This window comes from Gadus morhua, unplaced genomic scaffold, assembly GCF_902167405.1.
Source record: "Gadus morhua unplaced genomic scaffold, gadMor3.0, whole genome shotgun sequence".
NCBI classification, from domain to species: Eukaryota; Metazoa; Chordata; class Actinopteri; order Gadiformes; family Gadidae; genus Gadus; species Gadus morhua.
In genome coordinates, this window is record NW_021963978.1 from 78955 (window position 1) to 91335 (window position 12381).

General features: G+C 42.8%; 1 protein-coding gene across 3 annotated transcripts; it reads right to left on the reverse strand.

Moving 5' to 3' along the window:
- Positions 1–5458: 5458 nt before the first annotated feature.
- Positions 5459–12370, reverse strand: LOC115538451 (uncharacterized). 3 transcript variants are annotated; one of them, XM_030350006.1, is made up of 7 exons: positions 12229–12370; positions 11869–11985; positions 11487–11600; positions 11296–11412; positions 7646–7712; positions 7299–7524; positions 5459–5832 (listed from the first exon to the last, which is right to left on the reverse strand). In XM_030350006.1, exons 1-7 carry the CDS (start codon positions 12309–12311, stop codon positions 5651–5653), a joined length of 906 nt encoding a protein of 301 aa, XP_030205866.1. In that variant the 5' UTR covers positions 12312–12370; the 3' UTR covers positions 5459–5650. The 3 variants fall into 3 exon arrangements, with proteins under 3 accessions (XP_030205866.1, XP_030205867.1, XP_030205865.1); XM_030350007.1 differs by having other exon boundaries at positions 11296–11409; positions 11487–11603; XM_030350005.1 differs by having other exon boundaries at positions 11487–11603.
- Between the last annotated feature and the right edge of the window lie 11 nt (positions 12371–12381).

Consider the following 12381-nt stretch of genomic DNA (forward strand, 5'->3'; position numbering starts at 1 on the left):
TCTTCCCCTTCGGAAAAACACGACCGCATTGCATTGTGGTATACGGGAGTATCATGTAGGGTACGTCGTATGTACGCTCAAAACATCACAGTGATTGGTCGAACAGATTTCCCAGCAGGCCCTATTCTTTTGTAAATGTTGAAAATAAAATAAAATAAATGAAATAGCCTAAGTGCGATTGTATATACTTTTTTATTCCTGGCCAAAATAACACTACTGTAACCAAATTACATACATTAAGACAGAGGAAGATAAAATATATAAGCCACCCTGACTGTGATGTTATGAGAGAAGAGACTCTATATTTTGCGGTCAGTTCCATTCTACATTCACTCCAGACATCTTATGCTGCTTTCACACCGCCGCCAGCACGGCGACCGCCGCGCGGGGGCCCGACGGGGGCCAAAGCCCCGGCCCAAGCAACGCCCCTGCTCTTGGCCCTGCAAAGCATTTGCCTCGCATTAGCAACTCATGCAAACCAGTTAGAACTAGTCATAATGAAGTTTGAGATATCTGCAACTTTTATTTGGACCATCAAAACTGAATGAGTGATATCTGTGATGGTCATTTGGGATGTGTATTGAGTCGAGTGGTTTAAGGTGCATCAGGGCTGATATCAGTATTTCAGTTGTGACTATTCAAAACTGAATTACAGATATCTCTAACTGTGGACAATGGAGTGCTCATATATAGTAGATCTGCTCCGTCGAAAGCTCAGAAGATTCTCTCCTTTTTTACAGAGTTAATGCAAATTGCAACCTCACTCACACATACAAAGTAAATTATTAATCTTAGCAATTTTTATCTGCTAAGTATATGGCTGTTTGTGATGTTTTGCTAAGTAAATGACTGTTTGTGGGGGTTTACGCTAACTAATTGTTTTGCTGGATATATTGATATTGATTTGATCTTAAAAAACTAGAATAAACAGTGCTGATTTTCCTGGCATTTTGGCAAAGACAGGTGTTATCTGAAACCTTCTTCTCTTTTGGGTTACATTGTAACTATTAGTTTGTGTAGTGCTACACTTTGAGAGTTCTCTGCTTTCCATCTTTATTTTGGACAAAAGAAGTGTATGCAGAGTTTAAAGGGGAAGTTTCTTTTTTTCTCATCTCCAACCTTTACTCACGGGTAGATTAGCTTTACCTGCCTATCCACCATTCAGTCTGTAATTTCTTTTTTTTCTGTTCTCTTTTAAAGACCGGATGAGGTGGGCCCCATTAGGGGTGTGCATTGGCACTGCCCTCACGATTCGATTACAATTCACCAGGTAACAATTAGATTCAATTCGATTCTACGATGCATTGCGATGCATCAACAATTTTTCACCTTCCACTCCCAAACCTACTGCAATTAAATGCCAGGCTTTGTCCTTTCTGACATTGTCCTTATAAAAAGGATGATATATATCATAAATTATTTTATGTTGCTCAACTTCGACAATCAGTCTCTCGTCGTCCATGTTGCCGACCCTCTGAGACCCTTTGATTGATTGACTGCTGACTGGGTGCCACCGGTCATGACGTTATGTTGATGCGAAGTTGTGATAGGCTAAATGAGCTAGAGTATTATGTTTTATTTTGAAAATTTACCGGATGCGGAATGGTAGCGCTGCGGCGCGGCGCGCCACTCCTGGGACGCTGCTGAGCCGGTGGAAATGGTTTCATTGATTAGAGTGGCAGCGATTAGCAGCGGTGACCGCGGCGCAGCCGTTCCGCGGCGCTTACGTCCCCGGTGGTAATCAGGCTAGTGTTGTTGTTGTTGCTAGCTAGCTCTGCCGCTTAGCATGTACTTCACAACTCTATTGTCCACTCGAGGCCCGAAATTAAACAGCGACATAATCGATATGGCACGTTGCCGCAACGATGCTGAATCGTGCATGTCCCGCATTGCGATGCATCGCCGAATCGATTATTGTTGACACCCCTAGGCCCCATGCATATCTTCGTCTTGGGCCCTGAATTTGCTAAATCCGCCACTGATTATTCTTACACTGTTCATTTCTGCAAAACCAATCATTCAAAAATCGTCAGATTTGTATCATGTCGCTTTAAGGCCTTTAAGGGCGCGTATACTCCCCCTGGCTCGGACTACGATTTATCTAGTTTAGCAGACGAAAACCTTTATACATACGTCATCATATGTCAACAGTCTAAAGCAAAGTGAAAAGTCGAAAAAGCTTTATATCACCCCTTTAACTATACGCATACGTTTCTTACGGTCTCCTGATATTAATCCTGTGGTGTAACTGACCTGAGGGTTTCCAGTGTACAGTGTGGACTCCCCAGTCCAGCAGAGAGCAGCTTCACTCCTGAATCCTGCAGATCATTATTACTCAGGTCCAGCTCTCTCAGACTAGAGGAATTTGAGCTGAGAACTGAGGCCAGCGCTTCACAGGATCTCTCTGACAGATGACAGCCATTCAGCCTCCACACAAAATAAACAGGATCATGTTAAAATGCTTTGTAGAATTTAAAACACAACGCTGGACTTCTTTACATGGTGAATACCGATGAATTACACATTTAAATGAGAAAAGTTTGATGTCAGATGGATGGTAGAATATTGAACAAAACTTAACCATACTGTCTGACTACATGTTAATGAGTAGATTAAGAATGTAATACAACAGTCGTACACCATATACCATTCTGGAAAAACTGAAAGATAATGTAGACCTTATACTTTCAAGGCAAAAGAAAATCTAAATATAGGATTTTCAGAAGAATAACTCAAAATATGTAAGATATTTATAAATTTAGATTTAAATGGATGTCAATTTGTTAAAAGTCTTTTGATTTGAACATTGGGGTGTAACTGCACATTGGGTAAAACTAACTTGAGAGTTTTCAGTGTACAGTGTGGACTCCCCAGTCCAGCAGAGAGCAGCTTCACTCCTGAATCCTGCAGATCATTCGTACTCAGGTCCAGCTTTCTCAGACTAGAGGAGTTGGAGCTGAGAACTGAGGCCAGAGCTTTGCAGCATCTCTCTGACAGATGACAGCCATTCATCCTTCACAAAAAGTAAACAGAAGATGTTAGGAACTAAACTAAAATGATGCATCATATATTCCTTTGCATCCACAAAATCCGAAGCATCGATCGTTGTCAATAATAATAATAAAAAAAACATTTTCTATACTCGTGCAGCTGTGAATTCATGTATTGTAATTTATTGTCTGATGGGACTTTTAGGGCTATGATAATGGTGTGTTCCAGAATCCTCGAACACCAGACTTCCGAGTCAAAAGTCGAAGACCTCCCAGCCTTCTTGCGGCATTTCTCAAAGGCACGCCCCCTTATTGTCTTCATCTTTCGAAAATCCGAGAGTAGACCGAGAGCAATGATGGCACTTTCAACAAAATGGCTGCGCCTGTGAAGAGATTTTTTTTTTTGTATTTGTACCACTTAGGTATTTTTAGTGTCGATTTTAAATGCTCTTACAAACTTGATTACATTGCTACTTTATTCCGGTCACCAATTTATACATTGCATGGTCTTGCTGTGCGTGCAATACAATGTAAAGTTGCGTTGTTTGTTTCCGGGCTGGTGTGCTAAAGAGGCTAATGTAGCTAAGAATAAACAACCACTAGCCAATTTCATGCCACAATCACAAAGACGGACAGGAACGCTATGAATGCTCCGAGACCGGTAGTGACTTCAAACGTGCAACTCGGAAGCATGGCATCTGCTGATTCAGGAACACACCATAAGACCTATCTTTTAGCGTTCACCATGAATGACTCTAAAGCCAGTGCCAACATTTCAGTATTTTTTAACCATGTCAGCGAACAAAAGGCAACAGGCTGAATTAAAAGTTTTGTCTGCGCGGTGTGTGGTGCGTACAAGTGTGCATTTGTTGCGGGGTTGTGTAGTGTGGTGTGTGCGTGCAGTGTGTGCGTGCTGTGTGATGTGTGGGTGTGAGCTGCGGGCTGATTGGCACTGCGCACTTGACCAAGTGGTGGAGGAGTAACTTGTCCGACAGGCCTGCTATTATATAGTAGTACGATTGTGATGCGTGTTTTGTAATAGAGGTTATTAGTACCCTACAGAGAGTTTTTGAGGCTTTGACCACTGGCAGCAGCCTCAGAAGACCCTCCGCTGAAGCAGAGTATTCTTCAGGTCAAAACACGTCAAGCTTTCTTCTGATGATAGTAAGATGAAGACCAGAGCTGACCACTGAGCAGGGGAGAGAGATTCTTTGGAGAGACTTCCTGATTTCAGGCAGTGTTGGATATTCTTCACTAGAGAATGGTCGTTCAGCTCATTCAGACAGTGGAACAGATTGATGCTTCTCTCTGGAGAGAGCTCTCCATTTAGCTTCTCCTTGATGTAAGACACTATTCCCTCAATGGTCAGAGATCTACTTCTTGTCTGTCCGAGCAGACCTCGTAGGAGAATCTGATTGGTCTCCAGAGATAGGCCCAGCAGGAAGCGGAGGAACAAGTCCAGGTGTCCGTTCTCACTCTGTAAGGCCTTGTCCACTGCCTTCTGGTAGAGGAGGAGGAGTTTATCTTCCCTGGTGGCTGATTGTTCTTCTGAGAGTGGATTGTCACCAGTGTCCATGAAGGGCAGAAAGACATAAAGGGCAGCCAGGAACTCCTGGATGCTCAGATGGACAAAGCAGAATACCTTGTCCTGGTACAGCCCACACTCCTCTTTAAAGATCTGGGTGAACACTCCTGAGTACACTGAGGCTGCATTGATATCGATGCCACACTCTGCCAGGTCTGCTTCGTAGAAGATCAGGTTGCCTTTCTCCAGCTGGTTAAAAGCCAGTTTTCCAAGAGAAACAATTATCTCCCTGCTCTCTGAACTCCAGTGTGGATCTGTTTCAGCTCTCCCATGATACTTCCTGTCCCCCTGTATGGACTGTACCCTCAGAAATAGATGTACATCCGAGTCACAGTGTTTGCATCACTTCTCCTCTCTGGGATGTTTCGAAGAAGTCCTCCAGAACTGTAGCAGTGATCCAACAGAGACCTGGGATGTGACACATTATGTGGAGGCTTCGTGATTTTTGATATGGGAGATGATTGTTGCTTGCCTGCGCCTCCTCTCTGAATCTCTTCCTGAAGTAATCCTCCTTCTGATGGTCAGTGAACCCTCTCACCTCTGTCACCATGCCAACATACTCAGCAGGGATCTGATTGGCTGCTGCTGGGCGTGTAGTTATCCAGATGCGAGCAGTGGGAAGCAGGTAGCCCCTAATGAGGTTTGTCAGGAGAACATCAACTGAGGTGGACTCTGTGACATCAGTCAAGATCTGGTTGTTCTGGAAGTCCAGTGGAAGACGACACTCATCCAGACCATCCAAGATGAGGACAACTTGGAACCGGTCGTTTCTGCAGATTCCTGCTTCTTTGGTTCCAATAAAGAAGTGATGAAGAAGTTCCACCATGCTAAACTCTTTCCCTTTCAGTAAATTCAGCTCTCTGAAAGTGAAGGTAAATGTGAATTGTATGTCATGGTTGGCATTGCCTTCAGCCCAGTCCAGAGTGAACTTGTGTGTTAAGACGGTTTTACCAATGCCGGCCACTCCAGTTGTCAGTATTGTTCTGATTGGTTGATCTCGTCCAGGTAGGGGTTTAAAGATATCTTCACATTTAATAGGTGTTCCTTCTTGGCTGGTCTTCTGGAAAATTTTCGATCAGTCTGACCTCATGTTCCTTGTTGACCTCTCTCCACTGCCTCTCTCTGTGATGTAGATTTCTGTGTAGAAGTCATTCAGCCCTGTTGGCTGTCCTGCTTTAGGGATTCCCTCAAACACACACCTGAACTTCTTCATCAGATGAGACTTGAGTTTATGTTGACACTCAACAGCAATCGCTTCTAAATAAGAAAAAACAGAAGACATTATATAGCAAGATAGTCTTGCATCTCTTCTATTGAGTTATACTGCTGTTGCTCTGCAATATATTTTTTAACATTCTTTAAGTTGAGACCCACAATAACCCTACATATCTGGATAAAACAATTGAACCTGATACACCCACAATAATCCTGCATATCTGGATCAGAACATTTAACATGATACCCCCACAATAGCCCTACATATCTGGATCAGAACATTTAACATGATACCCCCACAATAATCCTGCATATCTGGATCAAAAAATGAACCTGATACCCCCAAAATAACCCTACATATCTCGATCAAACCCAGTGTTTCCCCTATAATTATTGTCAGGCCTAGTGGTACGCAGAGAAAATACACTAAAAACAGACAATGCGCATGGGATGGCATAGTCTTTCCGTTTTGCGAAGGGCGTTAGTCATTTTATTCACACCGAGGTCGGTTTTTTACAGCTCTTGGCAGTGAATTAATTTGACCAATCACATTTGGGTATCTTTGATATCATCACCAGGATGGACACTGTACATATTGTAGGACAAGGCAGAGTTAACAGCCTATTTATGCCTTTCAACAGTGTTCTTACTGCACCCATAGTGGGAAACGACAATCATAGACCTATAAGTATCGCTATATTTTATATGCATTGATCATTTATCTGGATGTTTTTTATAAAACAAACCTTATCATAACCCCCCTCATCCTAGAATAACACTATTTAATTCTTGGATTGAAGAGTTAAACCTTAGTATAATTGAATCCTCTCAATACATTCAATGTTTTTGTGAAAGGACGGAGCTTAAGCTCGTCATCACTAGGCTATAGGTTGAGTATTCCAGCCTTTCACTGGCGCAATAACAGTTTTAAGTAATTCTAGTTATATATAGTGATACCATAATAGCAATATATAGTAGCAATATATGCCGTGTATTTGCATTGCAGGTGTAAATTGTTGTTATTGTTAATCAGGCGTGACATGAAAAAAGCATTTTTATTTTTACATACGGATAGGCCAAGGCGAGCGAGCTTTGTTTAGGTTAGTTAGAGTTTTGGAGAAAGATGATGAGATATTTGGATGTCTGTCCCGGCTCTTTCTCTTTTCAGGGGCCTTGTCACGTTAGCTAACCTGCATCAAATAGTATGACGCCCTTGAGCTTTTTCTCTCTGATACGCATTCATTGAAAGGGACTCATTTATACTTTTTATTGAATTCTTATTGTTATTGTTGTTATTATTTATTGTAATTTTTTGTTTTGGCTTGGTGGGGGTCCTAGTCTAGCTGGCCGGCCTGTACAATAATAGGAGAAACACTGAAACCATTGAACCTGATAGTGTATTTTATACGTTTTCTAAATAAAAGTATATTCTCTTTTTTTTTTAGGTTTCCTACTGCTCTGTTTGCCAAAAAAGAGTTTTCTCAGTTTTCTAAATTAGAGTCTCTTACCGCCCCACAGTGTGTCAGCTAGTATGTCCTGGTTCATCTCCATCAGGCAGAGCTTTGTGATGTCTACCACTCCCTCTATGGCGCGCCTCCTCTGCTCCTCGTTCTTACCAACCTCCTCCTCCTCCTCCCTCTGACTCTCTGAGCATTGTGGGGAATGTAGGAAGAGAACCGTCCAAAGCTTCTTCAGCTCCTTGGCTAGAAAAGCGTGTGCAATCTTCTCAGCCATCTGGAAGAGAATGAATATCAAGGAGAACTTTACTCTGAACTAACTGACGACATCAGAAGCATCTGTCCTGGATTCACGTCCTGCTTGTCTAAAGAGGGAAGCCTGGAGAACATTTACACACCTTGATCAGCTCTGTTTCCTGCTGTACAGACCGAGCACTGATAACATTTGACTTCTCCTGGTGTTTTCTGTGGAGAACACACACACAAGTTATATTAAATGTATCTCCTACACATCATTACCAGTATAGTTTGATAATAACCAACTGGTCTGTGTCCATTGTTTGTGTAGGAGTCATATATAGAAATTATCATCTGTCAAACAACACACTATATATATAGCTATACACAGTGGTGGTTTAACCCTGCGTTCACACCAAAAGATGCAAAAAGTTGCCGCGCAGCACGATCCCATTCAAAGGGAATGTAGAGACGCGTTGCGGGTTTGCTGCCGGAGCACTTGCTGCCGAGAAAACCGGCAGCAAAATTTGATTTGCGGCACGGCAAAATTTGATCTGCAGCGCAGCACGCCCGCCGCCTGTGGAGCGGGCGGCGAGCGCGTTCACGTATTTTGCGGCGCGACAAATGCTGCTCGAGTTGAAATATTTCAACTTTTCGGCAGCAAATGCGTGATGACAGCCAATCAGCGTTCAACAGCGTTGCCACTGAGTGACATGCCGTAACAGCCAGTCAGTGTTACTCCCTTGGAGTGACCTAGAGTTCACTACTGTTACATTTATTTAGTAACTCGAACAAACCCACAAATCAGCATTCTGTAGTGTAGTTGTGTTTACAGATAAACTAAACTATGAGTATGCTAAAGGAATAGAATAACAACCACAAACAAAACCCAGTTGGGTGCCAGGCAGCACCAGCCTTCCAGGCTCCGAATGGTCTCATGAACCCATAAACGACGGGCATTTCGACGTCTCTCCCTCTTCCACAACAGGTAAAGACATGCAATGCTTGTAATGTCGGCCATGGTTGTGAATGAATTCAGAAGCACCGCGGGCAAAACTTGCCGCGCCGCGAAACTTCCCGCGCTGCAAAACTGCGCCGCAAAACCTTTGCTGCGCCTCAAAACCTTTGCTGCGCCGCAAAACTTGATTTGCTGCGCCGCAAAACTTCGGCGACAACGCGTTCGGGCAGCAAATGCATCTTTTGGTGGGAACGCAGGATTAGGCACGGGCGTTCAGCCGCCCGTTGCGCCATATTTGTGGGGGGCGCCAAATTACTTGGGGGGCACCACGAGCAGTTAAGAAAAGAAAACATCTTAACTGCTCATCAAATATCATCAAATTTAGTGGCAGATAAATTACTCTTGCGCCTGACGCAAATCTAAAATGGGTTGGTCTGAATACCTGTAGGTGTGTTTTGGGCATAACATGCAATAAACGAGAGTGCCATCTCCCATCCCCTTTAGGAGCCATGAGCGCATTTGAACCTGACAAGTTGATATTTTGACAGCGTGTTTGCAGTCTCCGCTGAGACAGATTCATGACCACATGAATTTCAAACTTCAAATGGCTCAGTTTATGGCCAAATAATATGGCCTAATTCTCGCATGGAATAGTATTGTTTTCTTCTACAACTTCAGAAACACTAGCCTGGTCCTATCAGACTCTCATACTTCATTCTATTTGCATAGAGAGTCTGGACGCACTCAATTGAGTAACATTAACTCACTTGAAGGCGGGTGTCTGTTGAAGTTTAAAACGATTGGATTTGCCCAGTGCCACTCTGGATCTGCCATAACTAATCGCTAACATTTGTCCGGGAATCACGTTGCGCGCAGGCTGTTAACAAACCAAACACCGTGCGTGAAGATGTCCGTCAACGAGAGCTGACATCCACGTCATTGTTCTCCCTCTGTTCGCCGATTGGATGCACAAAATTTGGACAGAGAAAACCGAGAAATATACCGCAGACCCAGAAGTAGTACTGAAGGGAAAGGAAAATTGAGCGGAAGTACTTAGGCGGGCGGAGCCAGGCTACAGAAACACTGTACAGTCTGTACATTTCGCCAAAGAGACCTTAATACATAATATGATCTGTGGTCCTGTGACCGCAACCGTGGGTCTATTTAATGATATGCGGCAATACTAGTGGTGGGCATAGATTTTTTTTTTTAATCTAGATTAATTTTGGAATTAATCTAGATTAAAATGGAAAACGGCAAAAAATCCTTTCGTTCACCTTGACAGCTGTCAATTATATTTGGCAACGGTGAATTATCAAATATAATTCACCGCCGGAAGTTGTGAAGTGCCCATGCAAGTGAACGGAGCATAAACAAAAATAATTGACAGCTGAACGTTGGGAAGGCCCATGCAAGTGAATGGAGCAGTCTAAGAGCCGTGTAATAATCCATTATAATGTAAGGTTTAGAAGTTAAATATTTGAAAGTTGTAGAATAAATTAATATAATTTATATTGGAGTTAATTTGCTAGAAATGTATTTACAATGTTAATCAGTTAATCATTTACATATTTATGTTACACAATTATTACTTACATATTTACATATTTAACACAGTCAGGATATTCAGTTTAATCTGCCTCTGATTCCCTCACGTTTACCTCAATCTAAATTCTAGCTTCTGACTGGTTAGTTCAGTCACGTGATGGGTCCGAACAAGGTAGTGTTTGAAAATAGATTAACAGAGATAAAAAAAAATTTCGCCCGATAAAAGTTTTGCGTTAACGCAGCCGTTAACGCCGATAACGGCCCACCACTTGGCAATACATTAACAAACATTGTTTGTCACCAGTATTGTAGAGGCTACATCATCGTTATCGACTTGGGTTCATAATATGCATGTGTGCCTGTAATACAGGCAATGTTAATATAGATTGCCTGTATTATGCTTTACGTGTTTAGTTTGCCTGTGTTTAAACAGATGGGTGCACACACCCGCATTCATTCATTCTTTTAAACACTCACTCAAGGTAAAAATATGTTTTCTCACGATCGAATAGCACGTCCTAATAGCAACACCAACTGCACTATCCGCTAGGGCATTTAGACGAGGTCTGCGCCGGTCACTAGCTTTATCCATCAGTAAGATAGCACCGTGTATCATTTGCGCCGGAACACCCCTCTGCTTTTCGAACCGACACACCTCTCAGGGCGCAAGTGTTGCTGCGGGGGAAAATCAGCTTTAGGCCGGGTGCAAACTAGCAACGATACATGTGTCGCTGTAGAAAGTCAATTGCGCTGGGTGCAAGATAGGACCCTCAGAATCCTTGTTTCAGGGCATCACAAGGACATGACGAGTTGTAAGTAAGTGTGAATAAATATGAGCACAAGTTTATCAACAGAATCTACGTATGGACATTGCTTATTTGCACACACTCACAGACACGCCAGAAAACAAAAAGAGGCAGTAGCAATAGGACACAGGAAAAATTTGTATTCATTTTTGGGGCCATACAGTCTGTTAGACTCTTCCTAGCTCTCTGGATGGGTGTCCATCTTTAAACTAGAGGATGACCCATACAGCGGTCATTTTTCATGGAGACACAAATTCTAGGCGAAACAAAGGAATCACAAATGAAAGTGGCCCAAATCAGAATTGAAAAGTTCTGATTAAATGTGATATGTGCTGTTAACACATATGTGACTCTGATCTGAGTCACATATGTGCATTGGTCAACCGTTCCTTGCAGTGTGACCAGCCCTCAAAGCTTTTTCCACCCATAAATTCGCCCCCCACTGCCGATCCTTCACCACTGAAGATGCCTCCATCCATGCCTCCAAAAAAAATCTCACCTCTTCTCAATAGAATGATTTCCATCTTTAAAGGTAACAGGTGGATCCATAGAGTGGTCACTCTTCAAGGAGACACAGCTGGGTCCAGGGGAGTCTGCTCTCTCCTTCTGGACTCTTCTAGAAACACAAGAACAAGGATTTATGGACGTTTGATAGAAGCTGTACTTTTATAATCTCTGATAAAGCCTGACCTCTTTTCAATAAACCGAATTCCATCTTTAAAGGTAACAGGTGGATCCATAGAGTGGTCACTCTTGAAGGAGACACAGCTGGGTCCAGGGGAGTCTGCTCTCTCCTTCTGGAGTCTTCTAGAAACACAAGAACAAGGATTTATGGACGTTTGATAGAAGCTGTACTTTTATAATCTCTGATAAATCCTCACCTCTTTTCAATAGACCGAATTCCATCTTTAAAGGTAATAGGTGGATCCATAGAGTGGTCACTCTTCAAGGAGACACAGCTGGGTCCAGGGGAGTCTGCTCTCTCCTTCTGGACTCTTCTAGAAACACAAGAACAAGGATTTATGGACGTTTGATAGGAGCTATACTTTTATAATCTCTGGTAAATCCTCACCTCTTTTCAATAGACCGAATTCCATCTTTAAAGGAAACAGGTGGATCCATAGAGTGGTCACTCTTAATGGAGACACAGCTGGGTCCAGGGGAGTCTGCTCTCTCCCAATGGACTCTTCTAGAAACACAAGAACAAGGAAGAGTTATGGATGTTTGATAGAGATGCTGTATTTGAATTACATCTGATGAGTCCTCATCTCTTCTCAAAAAACTGATTTCCATCAGGTGAGTTTGCTCTCTCCTGCTGCTCTGGGCTTCAACACAACACACACACAGCTTTTACTAGACTAATGATGGAGTCATGCTGTATCACTGCTGAGCTCTGAGAACAGTCACAGACAGTGACAGAGCCTCTTCTTACCTCTTAGCTTTGCTCTGGCAGCCATGTTCCTCAGACAGAGTGGTTTTAGAGGTAAGACCCCCCTCCTCTCCCTCCTCATCCATAGTAGACTGGAGACCTGGACACAAACACAACTACATAATGTTTCTATTTGAAGACTGAATGTAAAAAAAA

Excerpts from the sequence above, each read along its gene's own strand:
- LOC115538451 (XM_030350005.1), bottom strand. The coding sequence starts at position 12,311 with ATGGATGAGGAGGGAGAGGAGGGGGGTCTTACCTCTAAAACCACTCTG. Across the intron at positions 11,604-11,868 it reads ATTCGGTCTATTGAAAAGAG|AAGACTCCAGAAGGAGAGAG; the intron begins GTGAGGATTTAC and ends TTGTGTTTCTAG. Across the intron at positions 5,833-7,298 it reads AGCTGACACACTGTGGGGCG|AAGCGATTGCTGTTGAGTGT; the intron begins GTAAGAGACTCT and ends TTTCTTATTTAG.